Here is a 25,427-nt window from a genome sequence, read left to right on the forward strand (position 1 = left end):
CACATAGCGCAGGGTCATTGGCACATTGATGGTGATGATGCACAGGCAGCTTGGGAGCCTGGAAAGGGTTTCAGAGAAGGCTTCGGGAGAGGAAGACAGCTGAGCTGATGCCAGGTTCTGGGCAATGGACCGCCCTAAGGTGAGAGAAGGTGTGGCATGCTTCGGGGTCTCCAGTGGTTCAGCAGAGGGGCAGGCGAGAGGGATGAGACGAAGAATTAGCAGGTGCCAAGCCTGCGAACAGCACAGCGAAGGCTGCGGGCTGCTTTCCAAGGGCAGTGGGGAGCCACAGGGGATTTTAAGCAAGGGCTGGCCTGAGCACAGTGGCCCGAGGTAATAATCACTAGTACTTACTGTGTGTCAGGTACTGTCTGTCACATGTTTCACTCATTTAATCTTCAACACTACTCTATAAAGAAGGTGCTATTCTTATTTCTGTTTTATAGACGAGGAAACTGAGGCACAGAGGGGTTAAGTCCCTCGTCTCAGGTCGCACAGTTAGAAAGTGGCAGAGCTGGGATGGGGACCCAGGGAACCTGGCTCTTTGGCATACTGAACGTAGTCTCATTTTCAGTCATGCAGGGAGGGCTGATGCAGTGGTTTTCTGCCCCCAACTGGTGTCCGGGTGCTGGGCCAGGCAGCCTTGTAGGAGGGAAACGCCAAGGCACAGGTAGAGCCGGCAGCCGAGGCCTGATATCCAAGCTCCATACGGGGGATCTGTGATCAGTCTCCTCTTGGCTGAATTTCAAGTGGTTTTAAATTTTCCCCCAAACCAGATGGCCTGAACAGTCAGCCAGGGAGAGGGGGGATTAAGAGGCATTCCTCTGGCCCAGCAGGGCCCCTCCCAGTGCCATGTCCTGGGTCTCTGCAAGTGGACCCAGGCCTGCTGGCAGCCAGTTCCACCTTGACCCTGAGCATGTCACCCCCTGCCCCAGAAAGCCAGATTAGCTGGAGGGTTCAAGGTCCTCAACTCACAGCTTCCCCCCGCTGGCTTTACCTCCCCTTCCCAGCAGTGGCTTGAAGAATGTATCTCCTGCTTGAGGAAACCCAGGCTCCAAACCACATCAAAAGTCTCCAGGGCTGGGAGGGAAGCATCGGGAACATGAGCTCCTCCCCCCTGCTGGGTTTGGCAGGAATGCAAAACCTGTGGGAACAGCCCCTTGAGTCCCTGGCCTCATGGTCCACCTTTGGCCACTTCACAGAGGGGTAACTGAAGGATGGGGGGGGGGGGGGGATCCTAGAGAGACGCATACTGTGCCTGCAGAAGAGCTCAATTCTGGACAGGCCTCCACAAAGCCACTGGCTTGCCGAGTGACCTTAGCAAGACCTGGCCACCCTCCGAGCCTCGGTTTCCCCATATGTGCCATGGGGAACGTAGAAGGCCCTGCCTGCGTCTCTGCCCATGTGCGGGAGGGGACGAGATGGGCCCTCAGGCCCTTGGCTCTTGGTAGAACTGCTGACAGGGTCTGGGTCCACAGGCCTCGGGGGCTCGGGGTCAGACAGGGGCAAGTCCCAGCCTTCCCAGTTATCAGTTCTGGAACCTCAGGCCTTGGTGGGTGACATGAGGAGGAAGTTGTAAGGACCCGGAGTATGAACGCACATCAGCTGGATGCCCATTTTTCCCACAGCCGCCAGTCACTCTTTATCAGTGTGGGAGTGAACTCCCCATCACAGGGGGATGTGGAGGTCGGGGTCTGCTCTGGGACAGGGTGCTGGAAAAGACGATGTCTAAAATCCCTGTTCGTTACCTGGGGGATTCCACAGTCTCCCTCCACCACCCACTTTGAGGGAGTCGTGAGGATTCTGAGGTTCAAGTGCCAGACATTAGACTCTGCTCCCATGAATGGGGCTTAGACTCCTTGAATCTTGGCTCTCCCTCTTTGACCCTGGGCAACTGACTCCTCTCTGGGCCTCTAGCTTTCCTCTGCAAAATGGGTGAACAAAACAGAACTAACCTCTCCAGAGGGCCCTGGGGTTAAATCCCTTTGCAGGCGCCTTGCGCGCGGTGAGCACCCGATAGGGCAGCGGTCGGGAGGCGCTGGGCGCCTGTTCGTTCCCTTCTGGCTGTCCATCCCTTTGTCACAAGAGCTGTAATTGGCCAGATTTTCTGCCCCGGACTGCCCGAAGGGCAGCCTCGGCTCTGACTGCAAGCTTCCTCCTGGAGAGTGGCTACAAGAGGACAGACATGTGGTTCTGATGGAAAACCCAGGCCTGCCTCCAGCAGCGCTGGCTGGCCTGTGTTCACTTGGAGAAGGAGCGAGCAGGACTGGGGGGCCCTCGGGACACAGGATGAGCTACAGCGTGGCCCAGAGCAAGAGCTAGAGTGTGTGCCCATCCTGCTCTTCTCCCTGCCCTAGGGGGCCGGGGTGGGGGTGGGGGTGGCTGGGCCCCCTCCTCCCTCCAGGCAGCACCAGCTTCTCCCCGAGCTCCCTGGGGGCTCCCAAGGCATCGCCATCTCCCAGGTAACAGGGAATTTAGACATTGTCTTCTCCAGCATCCTGCTCGGGCCTTCACGGCTCCTGTAGGTCCTGACCTGCACACCCCCATGATGCGGAGCGCACTCCCACACAGAGAAGCAATGACAGGGAGTGGTGGAAAGAAATGGGCCTCTGGCGGAGTTAGGTTCAGAGTCTGGCTTCTCCGCTTACCAGCAGCGTGACCATAGGCCGTTTCCTCACTGCAAAACGAGGATGAGAGTTGTGAGTATCCTCGCCACCACCACTGTTTCACTACCATTATTGCAGATCTCAAAACCGTTCTCTCCGAAAGGCCTTGATTCCAAGGACAAATAGGGTGCTGTGTGATTCAGACCAAGCCATCAACACCTCTGGGCCTCCACTGCACTCCCAGAGCTGTCTCTTTCCAGGGAGGTCTGTGCCTCGGCTAGAGACAGAGGCCAGGGGCCAGAAGCCAGCCCTCAGGAGGGCCCTGATGCCCAGCCAGCAGCTGAGCCTCTGTCCCAGCTCCTGTGGCTCGGGATGTCCCCCCTTCAATGTGTCTCTATCTCCACCGGGCGAATCAGGGGCGGAAAGCCTGACACACGGCCTGATAGGGTCCATCTGAGACAGAGGCCCAGAGAGGGGAAGGGGCTTACCCAGGGCCACACAGCAGTCCAGCAACAGAACCAGAACCAGCAACCGCAGCCTCTAATCATGTGCAGTACTGGGTCTCCAAAAGCTCTCAGCTGGCTCTCGTAGCGTGCTCGAAGCTGCCTACTCTGAGAAAGGGATTGAGGCCAGATCTGCCAAGCCACTCCTCTGTGTCCCTGTCCTCGGGGAACCTGCCACCTCCTCTGGCAGATCCAGCTGTTCCTGAGCACTTATGAGAGGCCGGGGGGGGCGGGGGTTATCTCCCACCTTAAAGGAGAGATTCTCAGCCTCATTTCCGAGACAAGATAACTGAGGCTCGGCGTCGTCCCCTGTCCTGGGTTTATTCAGTTTGTGAGGCACTATTTATGTTTTTTTAATGTTTAATTTTGAGAGAGAGGCAGAGTACGAACAGGGGAGGGGCAGAGTGAGAGAGGGAGGCGCCGAATCCGAAGCAGGCTCCAGGCGCTGAGCTGTCAGCACAGAGCCTGACGTGGGGCGCGAACCCACAAACTGTGAGATCATGACCTGAGCTGAAGTCGGACGCTTAACTGACTGAGCCCCCCAGGCACCCCCATGAGGCTCTATTTAAGGCCGTTGGTGTGGAGATGATGCATTGGAAGCCCCAGGTAGCTGATAAGAGGAATTGTTGCTTTCTTTGGCTCAATTGTTAATTGAACATTTCTGGGGTGCCTGACAGGCTCAGTCAGTAGAGCACACAACTCTTGATCTCAGGGTTGTGAGTTTGAGCCCCATGTCGGGTGTAGTTACTTAAAAATAAAATGTTTAAAAAAACAAAACCAAATTTCCTTGTTCAATTTTTAAATGCTTTCTTCCTGTCCTATTTTCAATCTCTCATCCCCCCCCTCCAGCCAGACACGTTCCCTCACCTCCTTTTGTGGCTGGCCCCCACACTCCCAGTCCGGGGTGGGCCAGCCTCCTGCACAGGACCCTCTTTGTCTCCCCAGCATGACCTCTCTGATCCTCTGCAGGACAAACACCGCACTGTTCTCTATGGGGGCCTTTTCTAGATCCCATCTGTGTCTCTGTGGGAGTTCCTGTAAGGGGGTCACATGGGCCAGTAGGTAGAACCCTGGAGGAGATACACTTGCTGATGGGCTAAGGGACCTGAGACAAATCACGGCCCTTGACTGGGCCTCAGTATTCACATCTGTGCAGTGGGGGCAGGGAGCACATTCCACCCGCCCCAGGCGGTTTCCTAGCTTTCGAAGGAATGAGATTCCTGTCTGGGGCTCCAGGGAACAGCGGCCTGACCCCTGCCCCGCTCCTGCCCCCTCCACATGTCGGCTCTTCCTCTGTGAGCAGGGCTGGATTGACTTGCACGTCGGGCTGGAGGAGGCTGCTGCAGACACCCAGCCTCATGCAGACTCAGACCCTCCCTGAGGGTTCGGTTCGCCCCCACGGATTGCGGACCACACACCTGCTTCTGCCTCACATGTGCCCTGGGAAGTGCATGCAACAGCCGAACCTGAAGGCCCAACTGGAGGGACTGAGCCACGCGTGGCTAGGCTCTGCCCTTAGCCTCCACAACTATGAAATGCGTTGGCTGGCTGACCTCCGAGGTCTCTTTAAACAGGGTCATTTGTGCAGCACCGGCTCTATTCCAGAATGATAGGGCCTCTAGCAGAGTCCCTCCAGGTGGAGCCATCTCGGCACACCGCACCCGGATGGCCAGCCTCAGGCTCGGGATGTGCGGGCAGTGGGAGGAGAAGGGAGCCCCAGGCTGGTGCCGGGAAAGGCCCAAGGCTCTGGGCAGCCCTGCCCTCCTGGTTCCCGGCCCGAGGGAGACCCCTGCTGTCCACCATGCTAGTCCTTTTTTCCTATTCCAGGGCCCCCGAGGACCAGATGGACCAGCCGGGGAGCAGGGGTCCAGGGGCCTCAAGGTACCAACCCCGTGGCCTGCCCTTGCTCATGCCTCCCACGCTGGGTCAGGAATTCCGGAACCAAGGCTCACAGCTTCCTTGGCATGAGGCCGCTGTGGGCAGCAGGGAGTCCGAGAGAGGCTGAGAGCTCACGGCTGCTCCTCCTGGCCCTGGAGTCTGAGCAGGGGGGCGACGGAGAGAGAGCGGTGAATGAGAGGGAGCCGGGGGATTGAGGGAGTGAGGAGGAAAGGAGGGACCTTCTGGCGCCTTCCCCGGGGTTCCCTGGCCCCCTCTAGGGCCCCCAAGAGTCGAGATGCTTCTACTCCCAGCAGGAGCAAAGTCTCCCTGGTTCTCCAGAGCAGCTGGTGACTATGGCGAGCCACTCCCCTTACCGGGCCTCAGTTTCCCACCTGGATGGTGGAGAGAGGGGTGGATGATTACACTGGTTCCTTCCATCTGCCATGGGGTGTGGGTCCTGTGTCCGCGAAGAGTACTCCCCAGCACCCTGTCCCACCTTCACACTCTTTTTCGGCAGGGCCCTTCAGGACCTCAGGGCAGACCGGGCCAGCCTGGGCAACAGGTACGTCAGGCCAAGGCCGCCAGCCCCCTCCCCGTTCCCTGCTTTGTGATCTGTGCCTCTAATGACCCCAAATGCGTTTCCAGGGTGCGGCCGGTGAGCGAGGGCACTCGGGAGTGCGAGGCTTCCCGGTAAGTGACACCAGTTCTGGAAATTCCGTGGGGCTTTGCTGGGAGATTATAGCCACGTCAGCCAAATTCCCATCCTGCTGTGGAAACCCCACAGGCTCTAGCTGCCCGCTGTCTCTACACGGACGACCCTCCAGCCTGCCTCTTTCCCCTGAGACTCAGTGTCCCCATCTGTCACTTGGTGGAGGGTAGGGGTCGGACCATCACACGTGGTGAAGGCTTACAGCCGCGAAGGGACTAAGTCACCTCTGTCCCTCTCTGCAGGGCATCCCGGGTCCCTCAGGCCCTCCGGGCACCAAGGGCCTCCCAGGAGAACCGGTAAGTGCCCTCTTGCCCCCCTCTTTTGCCTCTTTGCCTCCCGGCAGGCTGGTCTCAGATGGGCCACCTCTGGGAGTGTGGGATGTGGTCATATAAGAAGGAGGCTGGAGGGAGACAGTACCAGGGCCCTGCTACCCTGATGGGACAGGCCTCGGAGGGTAGAGAGAGTGAGCGCTGGCCAGGGAGCTCAGGAGCTCTGGGCTTGAGTCTAAGCACTCTTGTCCTCCAGCCTAGTTTTCTTGCAAGTGAAATGGGAATACATTGTCCTTACCTTGCCATCCTGTTGTGAAAATGAACCGGTAACGTGTACAGAGTGCTCAGCACAGACTAAAGCTGAGGGAACAGAGGACTTGAGGTCACCAAGTGGGGAAGGATGGAACTGTAGGGTCTGGACATCGGACATTGGGGAGACAGGGGTCACAGGGGCCGGTCGCTTCAAGCCCGTGGGGAGAGCTTGCTCTTGCTCCCAAGGGCCACAGGAGACAGTGGGTGATTTGAAACCGAGGTGACCCTTTAGGAGGTCTTCCTGGAAGGATGGGTTTGGAGAACAGCCCAAGTGTCAGGGTGCCCCACGAGGAGGCAGTGGAATTGTACTGCTGGGGAGGGACAGGAGAGGATGGTCTCGAGAGGCGCAGGAGGAGGGTTCCCTGCCTGGGGCAGGGGGAGCACGGGAGGCTTCTGCCCCCCAGAGCCATGCTACAGTCCCACATCTTGAGGCCCAAGAGACGCCATTTTGAACACTGAATTGAGCAGGAGCAGGGTGGGGGTTTCTAGAGGTGGGGCCCAGGTGGGAGGTGTCCAGGCAGAGGGAATGGAGTGAGCAATTCTGCTTGGAGAGCTGGAAGGTTTCTGAGTAGGGGAGGGCCCTCTGAATTTGAGGGGGAGGAACAGGAGAGAGTGCAGGTGATAGAGGGGTGGCAGGAGACCAATGGGGAGTGGGGAGCTGCAGACACAGGCTATGGGGGGCGTGGGCCGCAGAGTCCCAGATTCTATGGATCCTCTCCCTCATCCGCCCCTCCAGAGGGCCCAGGCTGCCGTCTCGAAACTGTTGTGTGTCTGTCTGTCTTCCAGGGCCCTCAGGGACCCCAGGGACCACTTGGCCCTCCTGGAGAGATGGGACCTCAGGTGAGTGCTCAGGGCCCCTTGTTTGTCCCAGGACGTTGCTGGGGAGACATTAGCCCCTCGAAGCCCTTCTCCTCAGGGGGTCCCCGGCCTGGCCTGGGAGGGAGATGGTCATGTCCTGTGTCCCACAGAAAGTGAAGGTTAGGCACCCTGGCAGGAAGGGCAGATCCGCCTTAGGCATAAGGGGAGGGGCTGGGCTCCCTGTCCCAGGGGCTGCTGTGTGCCTGGCCTGCAGGGGTCCCGGGGCCCTCACGGGGGTTGGCAGTGCCTCTTCTGTGGCACCAGGGAAAACAACGATGTCGCACCCCACCCCTGCTGGGACTTCACCTCGGCACTGAGGTTTGACTGCAGAGAGAGCCCTCTTGAGGCCATGCAGCAGGGGGCTCCCATGGGGCCTCAGACACCTCTGCCTTATCCAGAGAAAACTGAACCACGGCAATGGGTTATGCAGGGCGGTGGCCATGCCCATGATGGTAACTCAGACCCCTCCCCACCTTAGTCATCCCGGCCCAGCTTTGGAGGGAAGGACTGGGATCAGTCAGCCCTGAACACAGCCTTTATTGGCTTCTTCCCCTGTTGTTATGTGAATCCTGAAATTTTCCTCCCTGTGCTTGCCAAGGGGCTCCTAATGTGGTAAACCACACTCGTGGGGAAGGAGAGGGCTCCAGCAGCCTCAGGGGAGCCCCGAGGCTCAGCACCCTGGGCCCAACCACCACCCTCGCTATGATCCCAGCTCCCAGCTCCGAGAAGGCTGCAGCCTGCTCCCAACTCTGTGTCTCATGCTGCGTGACCTCAGGCACGTTCCTTGCCCTCTCTGGGCCTGCTTAAGTTATCTCCTCCCTTACAATCAGAGGCCAGCCCTTGCTGTAGGAGGGACCAATGGCATTTTTTTGCAGGGGCCTCCCGGTGCAGTAGGAGAGCCGGGCCTTCCTGGGGAAGCCGGGATGAAGGTAAGGCAGGATGAAAGAGAAAAGTGACTTGTTGAAACCAGCGCCCAGCTGGCGGCCACGTCCTCCCCACGGAAGAGAAACGGGCCTTTCTTGTGCCGGGATAATGAGTTCTCTGTGCTCCTGGCCAGGGAGCGGGTCCTGGCTATGGCCACAGTGGAGGGCCCAGCTGGCCGGGAGCCCCTGCCCCTGCCCCCTGCCCCCTGCCCGGTGGTGTTTTCTCTGGCACCTGCCCCACGCTGGGGCAGCCGCACCTCCTGGCCTCCCACGATACTATCTGTATCTCAGCACCCGTGCCCCTCATTACCTGCCGGGAAACAGGCGCCCATTGATACCTGGGCTCTGGGGAGGGCCCTCTCCCCTCTCTGCTGTGGGAGAGGATGCAGCTCCCTACGCAGGCCCCGGGGCTGATGAGTGATGCTGACAGCCTGAGGGCCTTGTTAGGCAGGGCCTGGGGGAGCCCGCGAGGGTCTGTGGGACTAGAGGCGGACACCCCTTCCCTGTCCATGCCTGAGCCTCCCTGCCATTCGGAGGGAGTTGGACCAGGGTTGGGACTTTGGTTGTTGACTGAGTTCTAGAATCCTTTGCGCGAACAATGCAGAAAACCACCCCATATATAAAACAGACAGAAATGGGATCCTTCTGGTGGGGGCAGGGCTGGGGGCTCAGAGCCCCTCCTCCTTGGGCCCTTCGGGCATCAGCACGGAGGGAGACTAGTGCGCACATCCCCACACGGTCATCTTCTGGGGGGCGGGGGACATTATTCTGGCTCATGTAGGGCCTCTTCCTCCTTTGGGTTTCTCTCCAAGGCTCTCAGGGGAGCAAAGAAGGTGGGCAGCCACAGAGTTACCGTCCCTGCATCCGATCCTCCCTGGAGCCTAACTATCCAGGTTTGGATCCTGAATCTGTCACTTATTAGCCTCATGGGCTCGGGCTAGTTCTGTCACCCCACGGTCTGCAGTGTCTTCCTCTAGAAAAGAAGACAGGGTCTTTTCCAGGCAGGGTCGCGGTGAGGGATCACATGGGAAATAAAAAGGCAGTTAGAACAGTGCCGTGTCCACGTGAGCCCGATGGTGGTGGTGGCCGTGGCTGTCCTGACGTGGCCAGGGGACCGTGGAGCGGAGGTTCTGGTTGGCATTTTACAATTTCGCTTTGGTCCTTGGAAGAAGGTGCTTCCCCAGCTCCCCACCCAAATCCGAGCTGGTGAGAACTGGAGGGTGAAGTCAGGGCTGGGACTGGCCCCACCCACCCCCATGGACTTGTGTTTGCCTTCTCCTAGGGTGACCTTGGGCCTCTGGGCACCCCTGGGGAGCAGGGCCTCATTGGGCAGCGGGTAAGTCGAAGCAAATTCATTCTCCCTGGAAAGCCACCTGAGGGGCGCTTGGGTGGGGGGAAGGGCTTCACTCAACCTCCCCAAGCCTCAGGGAGAAGGAGACCCTGAATCCCTTCAGCCTCATCCCAGCTATCTCTCTTGGTGGGCCACCATTTCCACCCTGTAGAGGCACTCTTCGAAGAAAAGGGTTCTGTGGTCAAAGCGGTCAAAGCAGTCAAAGCATCTGAGACTCACTGCATGCTCCGTGTTCCCTCTTACGTATCAGCAGTAGCATTTTCAAGGCTCTGAGAAGGCCTGCAGCCAAGAAACTGGTTCCTTTTGGATTCATCCAGGGCCCCCAAACTTACTCACCTGCAAGCACTTTTACTGAAAAACACCTGTTTTTCATCCCTGAAAACTGTTCCATGGAAGGTGATCTTCCCCGTTTCTGGAAGAAACCCACAAAGCTTTTCTTTCTCTGTGAAGCATTGGGATGCCTCTCTGTCTACCTCTCTATGCTCTGTGCCCAGTTTACAAGGTCTCTGCCTGAATGTGGCCTGGGGTACCGGGAGGGGTACAAAGCAGGCATCCTCTAGCACCTGATGGCTGCAGAATGTGGAGTCTGGCAGGGAGGGGGAGTTAGTGTGGGCCTCAGTTCGTGGGGACACCAGGCCCAGCCCACGCCCCCCCTCATTTCTCACCTTTCCCGTTTTTTCCATTGCCTCTTGCTCCCCCCTGCCCTGCGTTAACAGAGGCTCCACAAATTGAGTTAGGACATAGAAAGAGCGAGAAAGACCTCGGGGCGAGAGACGATGAGTGTGGAGCCTGAAGCCGTGAGATGGCAGCACTTGTGTGTCAATGAAGACTGATCAGTGCAGTTTTCTGGGAGTGCCATGTTGAGAAGGATCCCGAGGCTCCACGTAGGCGCAGTAGGGAAGAGAGTGACGAGCACTTACTTGAGGCCCACTGCGTGCCAGGCACATCTCTCAGAGCACTGGGAACAGAGCAGTGAGTGACCGGAGGCCTTGTCCTCATGGGGCCACATCCTGGTGAATCCATCAGTCTGCGCTCCTGTCACGCCTTTGCCGTCCCTGCATCTGACGACTTCTGAGGCTCCTCAGAAGGTGCTGAGCGGCTATGAGCTCTGAAAGCAAAGAGAGACCCTGTGACGGCCGTTTGGAGAACTGAAAAGTCCAGGGGCATCTCTGGAGCTGGGACTGCAAGCAGAGAATCTAGCCGAGGGCCAGATGGGGATTCCGGGGCTTGGTATCCTTCCCAGACTTGCTGGCAAAAAGAAAAAAAGAAAAAAAGTCCTAAGTTTGGCCTCGCTGTCCTCATCTGAGAAATGGGATTCCACCGAGGAGTTCCGTGAGAGCTCGCTCCAGTTCCAGAAATAACGTACCTAGTGGCTGCCGTCTGTGGGGTGCTTATACTGTGCCTTACAGGAGCCCTTAAAGGAAGGGGTATCAGCCCAATTTTCAGGGGAGAAGACAGGTGCCCATGGGGGGCTAGGTAGTTTGCTCGTGGTCACGCTGGCGGTGAATGGGACGCCTAGTTGGGGGACTGAGGTCCGTGTGGCATCGAAGCCTTTCTCGAAGCCCTGGGCAAGCACCGCCTCCCAGTCCGGCCAGCCAACTTGGACACTGCAACTCAGGATCTCCTGTCGCCCCCACCTGACCAACCCTGCAGATAGAGCAGGCCGTGGCTTGGGGGCTGCTCCTCCTTTCTGAAGAGGGTGCCTCAACCCCCCTGCTCGCTCACTGATTCAGCCACCGTTTACCGGGCACCTGCTCTGTGCCAGACATGCCAGGGCCCTACTGCCCGGAGACAGGGTTGGGGTCCTGCCCCAGGGAGGGAGAGGAAGTAAAAGCACATGGGGCCCCCTCCCCAGTAATGTCTCCTCATCTTTCCCCACCACCCTTTGCAGGGAGAGCCGGGCCTTGAGGGTGACGGTGGCCCTGCAGGGCCCGATGGGCTGAAGGTAAGTGTCCTTCTGCTGTAGGGTCTGGGGAGGGGGGAGGTGTTCTGGAAGTGCCTTCTACCTCTGCCCCCACTACCCTCCCATCCCAGACCTAAGTTTTCTCTCAGAAGCACTGTGTTCCCATAAAGCTCTGAGAGCAGACCTCTGGCTCCTATTGAAGGCAGCGCTGTCCAGCACCGCGGCAGCCTCCTGCCCCGCTTGGACGGGGGCCTAGGAACCCTCCCCACCTTCCGCTGCTCGCTGCTGCCCTTCTCCTCAAAACAACAGCTTCTCTTGGTTAAGGGTAGTACCTGAGCACCTGCTCCGTGCCCGGCCCAGGGCCAGCAGCTTTGATATCTGGGATCTTCCAAACATCCTAAAAGATCAGGAAAATCAGAATCGCCACCCATGACCTGTAAGCCACTATTTATGGCAGACTAGTCACATATGTATCAGGTACTATACTAAGCCCTTCGTGTCGTGTCACACCTCAGTTAATGGTCCGGGATCAGTTCTGTCTTTAAATGAGGAAACTGAGGGTCAGAGAGGTTAAGCAACTTGCCCAAGGACGCACAGCCAAGACCCAAGCCTCAGCTACCTCTTTGCACCATGCGCCCAATCTAAAGATGAAGAGACTGAGGCTCAGAAGGAGGCAGAGGCACACTCATCCAGAGTCTGTGGCTGAGTGGAGAATCCAAAACTCAAACCCAGGGTTCACTGGCACTAAAGCGTATAGGCCTAACTCTGCCCCGCTGCATCCTGGAGATTCCTCTGTCAGCCACAGAGGCTGGCACTTTCAGGAGGTGCCAGGGCTCCCCTGAACCCCGGGGCAGGCTGGCACCACTCTCTGACTTACCAGCGCCACCTCTAGCCCAGGCCTGTCCCTGGCTGCCAGCCCTGGCCCTGCCCTGGCATAGGAGGTGGGCTTTTCCCAGGGCTGATCTGTCACACTGTGACTCAGCTCCCCAGCCCAGGGTCCCAAGTGCTACATCCCAGGCTGCCCTTTGTCAGCCATTTACTCTCATGTGACCTCGCATAAGCAGCCCATCTCCAGACCTCCACTCCCACTGCCCTGTCCCCGTAATTGCCCTGGGTCCCGGGCCTCCCCATCTACCAGGAAACCTCGATGACGATGATGTGGCCCCTGGCTGGCTCTGCTTCTGCCTCTGGTTTTTCTTGCAAGGCTGAGAGCGCCCCCTGTCTGCCATCCGGCAGCCTTCTCTCGTCTCCAACGAGGCTGCATCCTAGGATACAGCCAGGTCCTGGCCGGGGAGACCCGGAGCCACCTGAGAGCCCCTCCACACCCTTTGCCAAATGTCCGCTTGAACTGCAGGGACACTGAGGAACATTCTGGCTGAGATGCTCTGTGTACTCACCATGCGCTTGCACCAACTGCCTTGACGCCTTTACATGAGTGAACCCATTCAGTCCTCCCAGGTACCCTGGGGGCTAGATTCGTCACCCACCCACTTGACAGATGAGGAAACTGAGGCACAATGCGTGGGCCTCTCCCACTTCTGGACAGCCACCTTTCTTCTCCTTGGGATCTTGCTGAGGTGGGAGGACAGTGGGGGCTTGGAGGGGTGGGTGCCTCACACAGTCTTTTCTGCTCTTATCTCGGCTCCTGGTCCTGGCTTCTTCCTCTTTCACTCCCTTTCAAAGCCAGTTCTACCGTAGACCTTGGGCCCGAGTAGTTGCTCAGATGCACAGTATCTTCCCTGGTCCTCACACGAATCCCAGGAGACCATCTGGTGTCTTTATGGTGTTTGTCTAAGAATCACCTTCGTGGTGAAACTAACCTCTCGGACACACACAGCACTCAATAGTTTATATAGAGCGCTTTTACGCTGATTATATCTTTTGAGTTTGCTGACCATCAGATGGTGGTGGTGATGCCTCCTAGTACAGCTAACCTTTATCCAGCATGCACGCACCAGACACCTTGCTAAGCTACTCACGTGGATTAGCTCTTCCAATCCTCATAGTGACCCTTTGTTGCTTATTTTACAAGTGAGGAAACTTGGGGCGCCTGGGTGGCTCAGCTGGTTGAGCGTCCGAATTCAGACTGGGTCATGATCTCACGGTTCATGGGTTCAAACCCTGCATGAGGCTCTGGGCCGACAGCTGGGAGCCTGGAGCCTGCTTCCGATTCTGTGTCTCCCTCTCTCTCTGGCCCTCCCCTGCTCGCACTATGTCTCTCTCTATCAAAAATGAATAAACGGTAAAAAAAAAATTAACAAATGAGGAAACTTGCCCCTGTCACACCGCTGTTGAGAGGTAGCAGCAAGATTTGAACTTAAGCAACATAACCCCAGGGGGGAGGGAAGTATTGTCCACTGCGCAGAGAACCTTGGAATTGGAAAGAACCAGAACCCTAGGGTCTCACCCGTGCTCTGCCACTGACTCACATGTGCTAATGGGAAGTCTCCTCTCTCTGGGCCTCAGTTTCCCCATGTGTAAATCAAAAAGGTTGAGTTAGACATCTTGTAAGGCTCTTCTGAGCATTGGTGGATGTCCTAGGACTCTAGGATTCTCCAGGACCCCCCAGACCCATTCTGTAGGGGGTCCACCAGGACACCACCCCTGCTGTGTGGGAGCCTGGGATGTGGGGGTCTGGGTAGTCCCTGGAGCCAGAGCCCCTGTAGGACTCAGGTTGAGGCCCCTCTCTGTAAACAAGCCTGGCCACCTGGAACAGGCTGTCTGCCTCGGAGAGCTAGGAGAGCAGGTGGCCAGAGATGACAAGCCAGAAGGGGAGCCCTGGGGCTGGAGTCTGCAGGAGTCATCTGGGAAGCACCCCGTCTCTATGCCGGGCTTGCCTCGGAGCCTGAGAATCTCAGTGGGCAGGGATCTCAGAAACCAACCTGTCCAGCCCTCTCCTGGTGCCCAGATCTGCTCTGCACTGGCCCACACCTCAGCTTGGAGCCTCCCTCTCTTATCCATGCCATTCATCTCTGGACTCCTCCCCACTGGGAAGTACCCCCTGCCTCAGCTGGGCTAGAAATTTCCCCAACAGGCCCCTGTACCAGCCTCCTCTGCCCAGAGCCCAGGCCCCGGACCCCAGTAGGTCCAACCTGAAGGATACGCTCTCAGCAGACCTGTTCCCAGTCTCTGGCTTCATGCCCTCTGCACCCTGATCTTTCTCCCGGACCCACACCAGTTTATCAGTGTTCCCTGCGAAGTGTAGTGCTGGAGAGCAGAGCTGGCCAAGACATGCTCCCCTTCTCCCAGCCTGCTCCCCCACCCTCCTGTCCGTAACTTCATACCCTTTCCCACGGTCTCTCTGCACAGTCCCAGCTCAGCCCCTTGCAGACTGGCCACGAGCCCCCACCGGGCCTGCCAGCCGTGATGGGGGTGGCCTTCTGACAGGCGCCACCCTGTTCCTCTGTGGCCACGGCCCGTGCTGCACCCCTCACACCTGCTCTGCCCACGGGGCCCTGGCCTGGCACAGATCCTGGGCAAGTGCCGTGCGAGTGCTAACTGTCGTCCCCTGGACGCAGGCCGTGCTCTGCAGCTGGCGAGAGTGAGGGCCGAGCAGTCAGCGATGGGAGACGGTGCTCACGGTAGAGTCAGACAGCAAAAACACAAAACAAAGGAGATGGAAGCGTGCAGTGCAGTTGGGTTATGCCTTTAAAGCTGCATAGACTGGACTGCTAAGTAGCCTCATGGCTTTGCTACAGCTGTCCCAACAGTCTGAGCCCAGGACTAACAATGGAAACTGTGACCTGTTCCTTATTATTGTTACTGTAAACTGTTTTCGTGTAAGCAAGTGCTGAAAATGCAACTCAGAAAAATGGAGCTAGTTCTGAGGGTCAGGATTGGGTGAGCTGTTTTCCTTTTTAAAAATGTCCTTCAGCGTCTTAAGACTCTTGTCCTCCCAGTGTGTCCCTGTTGGGGAGACATAGTCGAGGCTCCCAAAGCCACCCCCTTCCTGTGAACTCCTTGGGGCGGGAGTGGTCAGGGTTCTGTGTTCCCTCTGGGCTGACTCCTCACTGGCCCAGGCACCATGGCAGGAGTATTCCCTGTGCCAGCCAGGCCATGCCACCTGACCCTTTTGGTGGCTCCAGGAACAATCAGGGGACTCCAAGGGCTTCTTGGCTGTGGACATCCAAACGGAGCCCTGAGGTTTAGCGCTTCTGTTGGGCTTAGTGACTAATATCTTCTGTCTCTCTCTCTCCCCTCCCCATTCCCCTTTAACCTAGGGGGACAGGGGTGACCCCGGGCCTGATGGTGAACGTGGTGACAAGGGTCAGGAGGGACTGAAGGGTGAGGATGGGCCCCCCGGGCCCCCTGGCATCACTGGCGTCCGGGTGAGTATGTGTGACTGCATGCCAGCACTTGGGGCTTCTGGAGGGGACACGACTCGAGCCTGCTCAGGCAGTTGGACAGGAGGGGAGGCCTTTTGATAGCAGTCCCTTGAAGGCCTTCCCCTGTATCCTTCCTCCACCTGGGAGCTTCCCAGAGAACCAAGCTGACCATGTCCCTCCCTCGCCTAGCCCTCCCATGGCCAGCCCTCAGACTGGCACCTCACACTCTTCAGTCTGGCTTCCATACCCTCCACAAGTCCGGCCCTGCGGGCCTTGTCCCACATTCAGCCACACTGGATTTAGCAGGGAGGATTCAGCAGGAGGGGCATCAGCCAAGATTCTCCACTAGGAGCTTGCTGTGTGACTCTTCACTTGCCATCACCCTCTCTGTGTCACGTGCTTGGTATGGATTTGGAAGGAATGCGTGCTGAGATCACTTCAGGCTCCAACATTCCAGAGGCTCTTTCTTAGCAAACTTCTGAGTATCGTGCTTGTGGGATGGGCAGCGACATGTGGCAGAAATATCCCTGGGTCTAGAGTCCAAAGGTTAAGTTCTGGCTCGAGCACCTGCTATCTGGGTGACCTTAGGCAGATCACTGCTGCCTCTCTACGAGCCTTGGCCTTCTTATTTAAAGAGTCAATGAAACTTTGGAAAAGAAAGTGCTTTATATTATGTGCCAGAAAATAAATATCATCTTTAAGAATTTGGAAGAGGAAATGATTGGAAGCTGCTGGTTGTGGTCATGATAGTGGTAGTATATTGATGGTTGGGTGCAGGTATTGATGATGGTCACAGTGGTGATGGTATTGGTGATGGTGGTGATGGTGATGATGGCGGAGATGGTGATGATGATGGCGGTGGTGATGGTGGTAGAGATTGTGGTGATGGTAGTGGACATGATGATGGTGGAGATGGTGACAGTGATGATGGTGGTGGTGGTGGTGTAGATGGTTAGGATGATGGTGATAGTGATGATGGTGGAGATGGTGATGATGAGGGAGATGGTGATGATGGCGGTGGTGATGGTGGTAGAGATTGGTGATGGTAGTGGAAATGATGATGATGGTGGAGATGATGGAGATGGTTAGGATGATGGTAGTGATGATGATGGTGGAGATGGTGATGATGGTGAAGATGGTGAGGATGGTGATGATGGTAAGGATGATGGTGGTGATGATGGTGATGGTGGAGGTGGTGATGGTGGTGATGGTGGTGATGGTGGTGATGGTGGTGATGATGGTGGAGATGGTGATGATGGTGAGGATGATGGTGGTGATGGTGATGATGATGGTGGAGATGGTGATGGTGATGATGGTGGTGGTGGTGGAGATGGTTAGGATGATGGTAATGATAATGGTGGAGATGGTGAGGATGGTGATGATGGTGAGGATGATGGTGACAATGATGGTGGTGATGGTGAGGATGATGGTGGAGGTGGTGATGATGGTGATGGTGGTGATGGTTATGATGGTGGTGGTGGTTATGATGGTGGTGATGGTGATGGTAGTAATGATGATAGTGATGGTGGAAGTGATAATGGTGGTGATGGTGGTGATGATGGTGGAGATGGTGATGATGGTGATGGTAGTGATGGTTATGATGGTGGTGATGGTGATGGTGGAGATGGTGGTGATGGTGGAGGTGATGATAGTGGAGATGGTGATGATGGTGGTGGTGGTGGAGATGGTTAGGATGATGGTAATGATAATGGTGGAGATGGTGAGGATGGTGATGATGGTGAGGATGATGGTGACGATGATGGTGGTGATGGTGGTAATGATGATGGTGATGGTGGAAGTGATGATGGTGGTGATGGTGGTGATGATGGTGGAGATGGTGATGATGGTGAAGATGGTGAGGATGGTGATGATGGTAAGGATGATTGATGGTGATGGTGGAGGTGGTGATGGTGGAGATGGTGGTGATGGTGGTGATGGTGATGATGGTGGAGATGGTGATGATGGTGATGCTGGTGATGGTTATGATGGTGGTGATGGTGATGGTGGAGATGGTGGTGATGGTGGAGGTGATGATAGTGGAGATGGTGATGGTGGTGGTGGTGGTGGTGGAGATGGTGAGGATGGTGATGATGGTGAGGATGATGGTGGAGATGGTGATGATGGTGGAGATGGTGATGGTGATGATGGTGGTGGTGGTGGAGATGGTTAGGATGATGGTAATGATAATGGTGGAGATGGTGAGGATGGTGATGATGGTGAGGATGATGGTGACGATGATGGTGGTGATGGTGAGGATGATGGTGGAGGTGGTGATGATGGTGGCGTTTGGTGATGGTGATGGCAGTGGCAGCAGTGGCAGTGGCGGTGACAGTGGCCACAGTGACGGGGACAGACAGTGGTGGTGCTGGTGGTGGTAGCAGCGTTCGTGTCCATATTTTGCTGTCTCTACCAATTTTCATATACGGGAGCTGGAGAGAGGTTCACTGGGGCCAGACTGAGTGCGTGCTGGGTGACGGAGGTGGTGAGAGGCTTGTATTTGAGTCTCTTTGGCATCAGGGCTGCGGGACAAGTATCTCCCACTCTGGCCAGGAAACAGTGGAGTATTTAAAAATAGAATTTTATGAGCCATCAGAGCCTTTCCAGAAATATATCTACATGGATGGGGGCCCAGCAAAAGTCTTCATTCTGGCCCCACAGCCTCACCCCACTGGCTGCTCCAGCCCTTACTCAGGATTTCCCACACCCTGAGGGATGCTCCCAGCTGGAGAGGGCCCGTCAGAACAAGTGGCCGGCCGCCCTGTCCTGGGGGAGACTCCTGGCATCCTGGCCCTGTGCTGAATTCTTCAGTGCTGACTCATTTCTCCTCCTGACAAGAGATCAGCCAAAGCAATCACCTCAGTGTGCTGACAAATTCCACCAGCCCCTGTACCATGATTTCACAATTTCCCAAATATGACCATCCTGGGACAGCGGTGCCCCAGACACTGAAGATCCGTGTTCCATTCCAACCTGGCTAGGTGGCCTGTGGAAAACACCTTCATGTCACTGAGCCCATTCCTTTGGCTCTCAAATGGAACAAAGAATCCCTTCCTCCCAACCCTGTGGCCAGAATTGGATGAGGTATGATGCGGAATATGGACACAGCGCCTGGCCTCTGGTTGAAGCCATGATGGTTGTTACTATTTTATTTTTGGAGGAGCAAAAGACCTTGACGTTGCTAACACAGTGCCGTCCGGTAGAAACAGAAGACAAGCTACATGTGTAATTTAAAATTTTTTAGAACTCACATTTTAAAAATGTAAAAAGAAGTGGGTGAAATAAATTTTAATAGTCTATTTTATTGAGCTCGATATATCTAAAATGGTAACATTTGCAACATATAATCAATATAAAAATCATTAGTAAGGCATTTTGCATTCTTTTTTTTTGTACTAAATCTACGAAATCTGATGTGTAATTTACTCTTACAGCACATCTCAGTTAGGATGCTGGATTTTCATTAGAAATACTTGAGCTGTATTTAGATTCCATGAACTATACAGCTGAAAATGTAGATTCATATCCCCAAGTGATTCCAAACATACCTACAAGTTTTATAATAACTGAATGGTCAACTTTAATTTTAAATCAATTAAAATTAAATTGAATTAAGAATTTGGTTCCTCTGTCCTGGTAGCCACATTTCAAGTGTTCAGTAGCCCTGTGTGGCAAGGGGCCACCAGAGTAGACAGTGCAAAAGCTAGTTCAAGAGCTTTATATTAGAAGTGGGGAAACTGAGGGACGTCTGGGCGGCCTAGTCAGTTAAGGGTCCGACTTCGGCTCAGGTCATGATTTCCGGGTCCGTGAGTTCGAGCCCCGCATCGGGCTCTGTGCTGACAGCTCAGAGCCTAGAACCTGCTTTGGATTCTGTGTCTCCCTCTCTCTCTCTGCCCATACCCCGCTCATGCTCTGTCTCTCTCTCAAAAATAAATAAACATTAAAAAAAAAAGAAGTCGGGAAACTGAGGCACACAGAAGGAAAGGGAGTTGTCCAGGGTCGCATGAGGCTTTAAGCACCAGAATACAGGACAGTCTGTCCTTCCAGGATCACCATTCCCTCCTTCCTGAGGGCCCCAGAGTGGGCTGAACGGCACTTCCTTTAGGGACTGGACATCTTCTCCAGTACACTTTTGCCATGTTTTGTCTTTTGAGCAGACATCTCTCCCTTGTACTAAATCAAAGCCAGCCTCCTTGTAACTTCTGTCCACTGACCACCCCAGAGAACACAGTTGCTGCTGCCTCAGGGCAGCTGCAGAAATCTGCAGACAGAAATCCAGTCCCTCTGGGTTAGCCCATGTGTTTCCTGGTTCCTCTAAGATCCCGTCTTCCTGCCCTTCCTCCATTACAGTCAGTACCTACTCCTATTCCAAGGTGGGACCATCATCTCCCTCATCCTATAGCAAGCACCTCTGTTAATGCAGCCATAGAGATTGAATCAAACTAGCTCTTTAGTGTTTGCCAAGAACGTAGGTGTTTTTTTTCCCAGCCCCCCTTGAGGTTTGGGCCTTGAGAGAACTGTCTTCTGTGGGCCGTCAGGATGTCCTTTCCAAACCAGAAACACTGCCTGCCCCACCCCCTACATCCCAAACCAGTGTGGCTCAGGGTTGGGATTCTCTTCTCTCCCTCTCTTATATTCACACATGCACACTTACACGCACTCAATCACCTTGCTGAAATGTGTGGCCCTGACCAGGGCAGGGCGAGGCAGAGCTGCATTATGGGATGCCCTGTGGGGGAGGGGGCATAGCGGCCTGTTGGAGGGAGTGGCCTGGGTACCCCAGTGGGAGAGCGGGGGAAGGCAGCTGACCTTCCCCGCACAATGCCCCACTGTGACGATCCCCTCCAACTCCAGCCCCCAAGGGAGGGAGACCCTGTCAGTGGGACACGGCCCCAGGGATTGTCAGAAGTGAACCGCAGCATCTTAGAGATGAGATGCCTCGTGTCATCAATGGGTACCCTGAGCCCTGGATGTGAACTCAGACAGATCGACAGTTGAATCAGGGTTCTGGGCAAGTCCCTTCACCTTCTGGAAGCCCAGAGGTCACCATAGGTGGGAGGAGGCCTTGAGCGGGCCCAAGACTCAGCGTGGCTGGGAGGCTGGAACAGTGCGTGGCAAAGGGAGTGCAGAGAGCTGTTCCCGTTGGGACAGCCTGGGCGCCTAGCAGCCGCCATGAAATGAGGATTTATCCCGCGCTTATATGGGCCACGCACCTGGTGAGTGAGAGCAGGTTGAATTCTCAGCTCTCTGAGGCACATAGGACCCCTGTCCCCACTTTGCAGACAAAGCCTCCCATCACGGGAAGTTAGGTCACACTCAAGGTCACAGGGGCATTGAGCACGGGTGAGTTTTGAACCCAGCAGGCTGCCCTCAGAGATAGTGCGCTAATCTTCCGTATTTCTCACCCTTTTCTTTCCCTCCTTCTCCCCTCAGGGTCCTGAAGGAAAACCAGGGAGGCAAGGCGAGAAGGGCCGGACAGGAGCCAAGGTGGCATGCCATGCTTCCTGGGGCCGTGACCTCCCCAGTCCCTCTTCCCCTCGCCCTGCCCCACGTCTCTCTCGTCTCTCTCCACCTCCCTATGGGGCCTGGTGACAGCCTGTCTCTCCTTCCACTGCAGGGTGCCAAGGGCTACCAAGGACAGCTGGGTGAGATGGGCATCCCTGGAGACCCCGGACCCCCTGGCACCCCAGGCCCTAAAGGGTCCCGGGGCAGCCTGGGACCAACGGTGAGAACCCTCTGGGTGGGGTGGGGTGGGCTGAGGCACGGAGCAGAGGGGGGCCAAGGGCAGAAAGAGAGGTATCGCCAGCTCGACCCCTTGTCCTGGCCGCTTCTTTTGAATCATGGATCCCTTTGGGAACCTGCAGAACCCGCAGCCTCTCTCCCTGCAAAAGTACCCACAGCACCAAGTGTCTCTTTCAGTTTGAGGGGGTGGTGGGTCTTCTGAAGTCCTTCACAGACTCAGATTAACAAGCCCCATTTTAGGAGAGGGAGAGGGGACCAGCCCCTCGTGAGTGTTTTTTAGGAAGGAGTTTTCCCACTGGAAATAGTTCCCTGAGGATCAGGGTGAAGGTGCTACGAATCCCTGGGGGACTATGAGGGTGTCCCGGTCTATCGCTGGCCTGCCCTGAAGGAGGGCCCCCGGGGCTCTGGCAGGTGTAGAGGGGGAAAGCAGGGGGGAGGCAGACAGGTGACGGCATCTCGGAGCTGCCAGTGTGCACTGATCAACGGCTGAGCCGTTTTGTGACACTTAAAGTGTCCACGGTGCAAATGCTCCCACCCTGGCTGATTGCATGCTGCCACCATGATGTCACTGAATGGGCACGTGGGAGGAGCTATGCAGGACTGTGTGTTGTCCACTGCACAGACTCCGTGGGCGGAAATACGCGAGAGCGTAGGTAATAATGAAATGTAGTTATCAGGAAGGGCTGAGTTTGGAATATTTATCATCTTTGTCTTTAATATGATTGGTTTAACTGTAACCTCTCGTAGGGTGCTCCGGGACGGATGGGGGCCCAAGGAGAACCGGGACTGGCTGGTTATGATGTAAGAAAATCTCACCTACCCCCTTCTGGAATTCTGTCCTGCAGGCAGGGACCCAGGAGTGCCTCGGCCTCAGCCCCTACCACCTCCCTGCTGCGGGTGGCCCTCGGGCCACTGAAGGTCCCTGTGCCCACAGAGCAGCGTGGGGGTCAGAGGCCACTGGTGGGCTGGGCAGGGGTGGGCAGCCAGAAGCACCGTCCCCCTCCGAGTGCCTTCACTGAGTCCTTCCTTCCCATGGCGGGTGCCACGTTTGCTCCCTGTCTGGGCGTCACACCTGCTGTCTGCGGAAGGGAAGGGTCTTAACCCAGATCTGCATCCGCGCTGGCACCCCTCTTAGAGGTGTGCCGGGGGCCGACATGGCTTCTCTGGGAGGCCAGGCCCCAGAGAGGCACAGGGCTTGCTCCGAATCACAAGCGAGGTGGGGCAGAGCCGGGACCCAAACTTACAGCCCAGATTCTTCACTTCCGAGTTCCTGTCCTTCATCACTGTGCCTCTCAAGTCCTCACTCGCCCATGCGCTCTCACCTCTTGTCATCTTGTTTCCTTCAGGGACACAAAGGCGTCATGGGCCCCCTCGGACCTCCTGGGCCAAAGGGCGAAAAGGTGGGTGCTCAGTCCTGGGAAGCAGGTGCTCCCTCTAGTAAGTCCCTGGGACACTGTGGTTGGGGTCACGCGGAGGTTCACGTTCGGCTCAGCCCTGCTCGTACCACGGCTGGCCGGGAGCCGTTAGACCTGCATTCAGCCCAGATGTACCGGGTATCAGGTCTGTGCCCAGCACCAGAACAAAACCAGACACAGCTCCTGCCTTCCCCGGGGCTTCCGGTCAAGCAGGGGAAACGGACACCAGTCAGGTACCAACCAGAACTGCAATCCCATCATCTGTGCGAGCGTGAAGATTGAAGCCTTGCTTAGGAATGAGATCACCCGGTGAGAGCCAGCAGAGGGCTTAGGACGGAGAGCAAAGCCAGCCTTTCACAGCCAGGAAGGAAGCACTGAGGCAGAGGGAGGGCATGTCTGTTTCCCACTCCTTGGCTCCAGCCTCGGTAGAAGACAGGAATAGGTAGAAGAAAGCTTGCTGATGGCTCTGCCCTGCCACACCGTGCAGGTGGGGACATGGGGCCAGAGGGCCAAGGCCTTGGTCCCAGGTCACATTCCAAGGCAGCACCAAGATGGCCCCGGGCCCGGGCCTTTGAGCTCCGAGTCCCCCGCTCTTGCCTCCCTCCTCCCCTGATGGCTCAGCTGGAATGCCTCTTAGCAGGCGGCCTGCCGCTGTCTCCTTGCCCCCCTGTCTCTCCAGCCCTCCTTTCTTTCGCCGAGTCAGCTACCCACTAACTACATCCCGCTGCCTGGTGAATCACCCTGGCCTGGCTTGCTGTCCAGCTGGCCCCTTCCTCCTGCTTGGAGAAGAGATCTGCAATCAGTGGGCTCCAACATGCCACAGGAAGCCGCAGGAAGTGTCCCTCCTCGGCCCTCACGGTCTGCCACGGCTGGCACAGGAGGGGTTGAGACGGACCCTGAAACAAGAGGCTCCCTCTGAGCCACCTTCAGCCCCAGACCCAGTTCCTGTGGCTGCCGAGAATGGGATCCTAACCCTCAATCCGCCCTGAGCCTGCCGGGGCCTTGGGTGGGGCCCCAGGGTTCCCTGAACCTTGACGGCCTCATCGGTTAAGCGGGTGGGTAGCTTGGGAATGCAAGGCGAAGCAGGACATCACATAGATGGCAGCCAGAGGCACTTTCTTATGTATAAGGTATTGTATGAGTTCTCTCGTTCATTTGGCTATCTAACAGGGACTTAGGGATTTCAAATGATTATGTGGTGTGTTCTCGGCCCTGAGCTAGGGGCTGCAGAATGATGCCCTAAAGGGCTCAGGAGTAAAAATAGGCACTAGAGTGAAGAGCCACGCACAAGCTGGAGGGTGCTGGGAGGAGTGGGAACAGGTTCACAAGGGAGACCCCAAAACACAACGGCCGTGTGCAAAGCTCTTGCCCAGGATGTCTCCACGGTCCCCGCCACGACCCCCACCTGGAGCTGTCAGTGTCCCACGTGACAGATGGAGAAACTGAGTCTTCACGATGCTCAAGGACTAGGTCAGGACCGGTGGAAAGGTGGCAGGACTAGGACGCAGACTGTCTGATGCCAGGCTGTGCATCCCTGGCTTTCGGAAGCAGGCACTTAGATGAGCTGATATGTCGTTCAACTCTTGAATTCCCTGTGGGGCATGTGTCTACAGAGGTGGTGTCTGGAGGGATTAGGGATGAGACTCTGGGAACAAGGAGACGGGGGCTTCACCAGCTTCCTGGTGCTAAAAACGCATCCCCGAACTAGAGCCACAATGTAAGGCAGGGCGGGGGGCAGGTGGGGAGCAGAGGAGATCGGGACAGTTGGCTTTGGGGTCAGACCACTCCTTGATTTCTGTGTGGCTTTGACTAGGACCCTTCTTTCCCTGGGCCTCAGGCTCCCCCTCTATAAAATGGGCCTGTAGTCACAGCAGTGTAGGAGTGCTGAATGGAATCTATGAAGCACTTCACAAAGTGTCGGGCACACAGAATGCGCTAGGTAGACCCTGCGCCCCAGTCCGGCTGCTTCCCTCCACGGTGGGACTGAGACTAGGGACAAAAAGCCACAGAGAGAGGTCAGGGAAGAGAGGGAATCCCCACTCCCTGGGCCACCCCCTTGGGTACAGCTGGTTCTAAGCCTTGGGCCAAGTCCCTCCCGCCTTCAGTCTCTGCCCACAGGAGCCACAGAGGCCCTGGGCCAAAGGACTGCAGCTGCCAGCCCTCAGGACTGATTTGGGCCGGGGACAGGCTCCAGCTGCAGGGGCAGCTCCTTCTCCTGCCTCCCAGGCTTCCCCTTCAGTCCCGGCCAACATCGAGAGGGCCCGGGGTGCCCTGGCTGGAGCCTCCTGCCCAGCACGCACCCCCACGGGAGTGGCACCGGTTGTCTGGGGCTGGAACATTCTGAGCCCCGAGGTTCTGCCGCTCGCTGTTCTGCTTACACCTTCCCTGTAGCCAGCACATGGCATCCAGCCTCCTGTCTTGGGGGTGGACCAGGGCCCAGGGCGGCCTGCCAGGGCCCCACGGCCTCGAAACCCAATCTCTCCAATCCGACTGAATCCATGCCACACATCGCCCCTGCTGTTATTGTCAGCAACACCCAGTTTCCTGGCCATCTGAGGCCCTACTGTGTGGGCAGTCCTGAGCTTCCCTCACGGGGTCCTCAGAGCAGCACTGCAAGGCTTCCCTGTGCTGTCTGCAGA

The 25,427-nt window shown here is 56.6% G+C and overlaps 1 protein-coding gene across 4 annotated transcripts in view; it reads left to right on the plus strand.

The window, feature by feature from the left end:
- The window catches only part of COL27A1 (collagen type XXVII alpha 1 chain), a 140,573-nt gene that overhangs the window by 93,861 nt on the left and 21,285 nt on the right, over window positions 1-25,427 (plus strand). For 3 of the 4 annotated variants that reach the window (XM_043566323.1, XM_043566324.1, XM_043566325.1), the window contains 13 exons: window positions 4,934-4,987; window positions 5,502-5,546; window positions 5,630-5,674; window positions 5,936-5,989; window positions 7,061-7,114; window positions 8,008-8,061; window positions 9,338-9,391; window positions 11,298-11,351; window positions 15,530-15,637; window positions 21,065-21,118; window positions 21,249-21,356; window positions 22,121-22,174; window positions 22,720-22,773. In XM_043566323.1, coding sequence (XP_043422258.1) covers window positions 4,934-4,987; window positions 5,502-5,546; window positions 5,630-5,674; window positions 5,936-5,989; window positions 7,061-7,114; window positions 8,008-8,061; window positions 9,338-9,391; window positions 11,298-11,351; window positions 15,530-15,637; window positions 21,065-21,118; window positions 21,249-21,356; window positions 22,121-22,174; window positions 22,720-22,773 — 792 coding nt within the window. The remainder of the gene's footprint in view (window positions 1-4,933; window positions 4,988-5,501; window positions 5,547-5,629; window positions 5,675-5,935; window positions 5,990-7,060; window positions 7,115-8,007; window positions 8,062-9,337; window positions 9,392-11,297; window positions 11,352-15,529; window positions 15,638-21,064; window positions 21,119-21,248; window positions 21,357-22,120; window positions 22,175-22,719; window positions 22,774-25,427) is intronic. The other variant, XM_043566326.1, reaches the window with a different exon arrangement.

This window comes from Prionailurus bengalensis, chromosome D4 (assembly GCF_016509475.1).
Source record: "Prionailurus bengalensis isolate Pbe53 chromosome D4, Fcat_Pben_1.1_paternal_pri, whole genome shotgun sequence".
Taxonomy (NCBI): domain Eukaryota; kingdom Metazoa; phylum Chordata; class Mammalia; order Carnivora; family Felidae; genus Prionailurus; species Prionailurus bengalensis.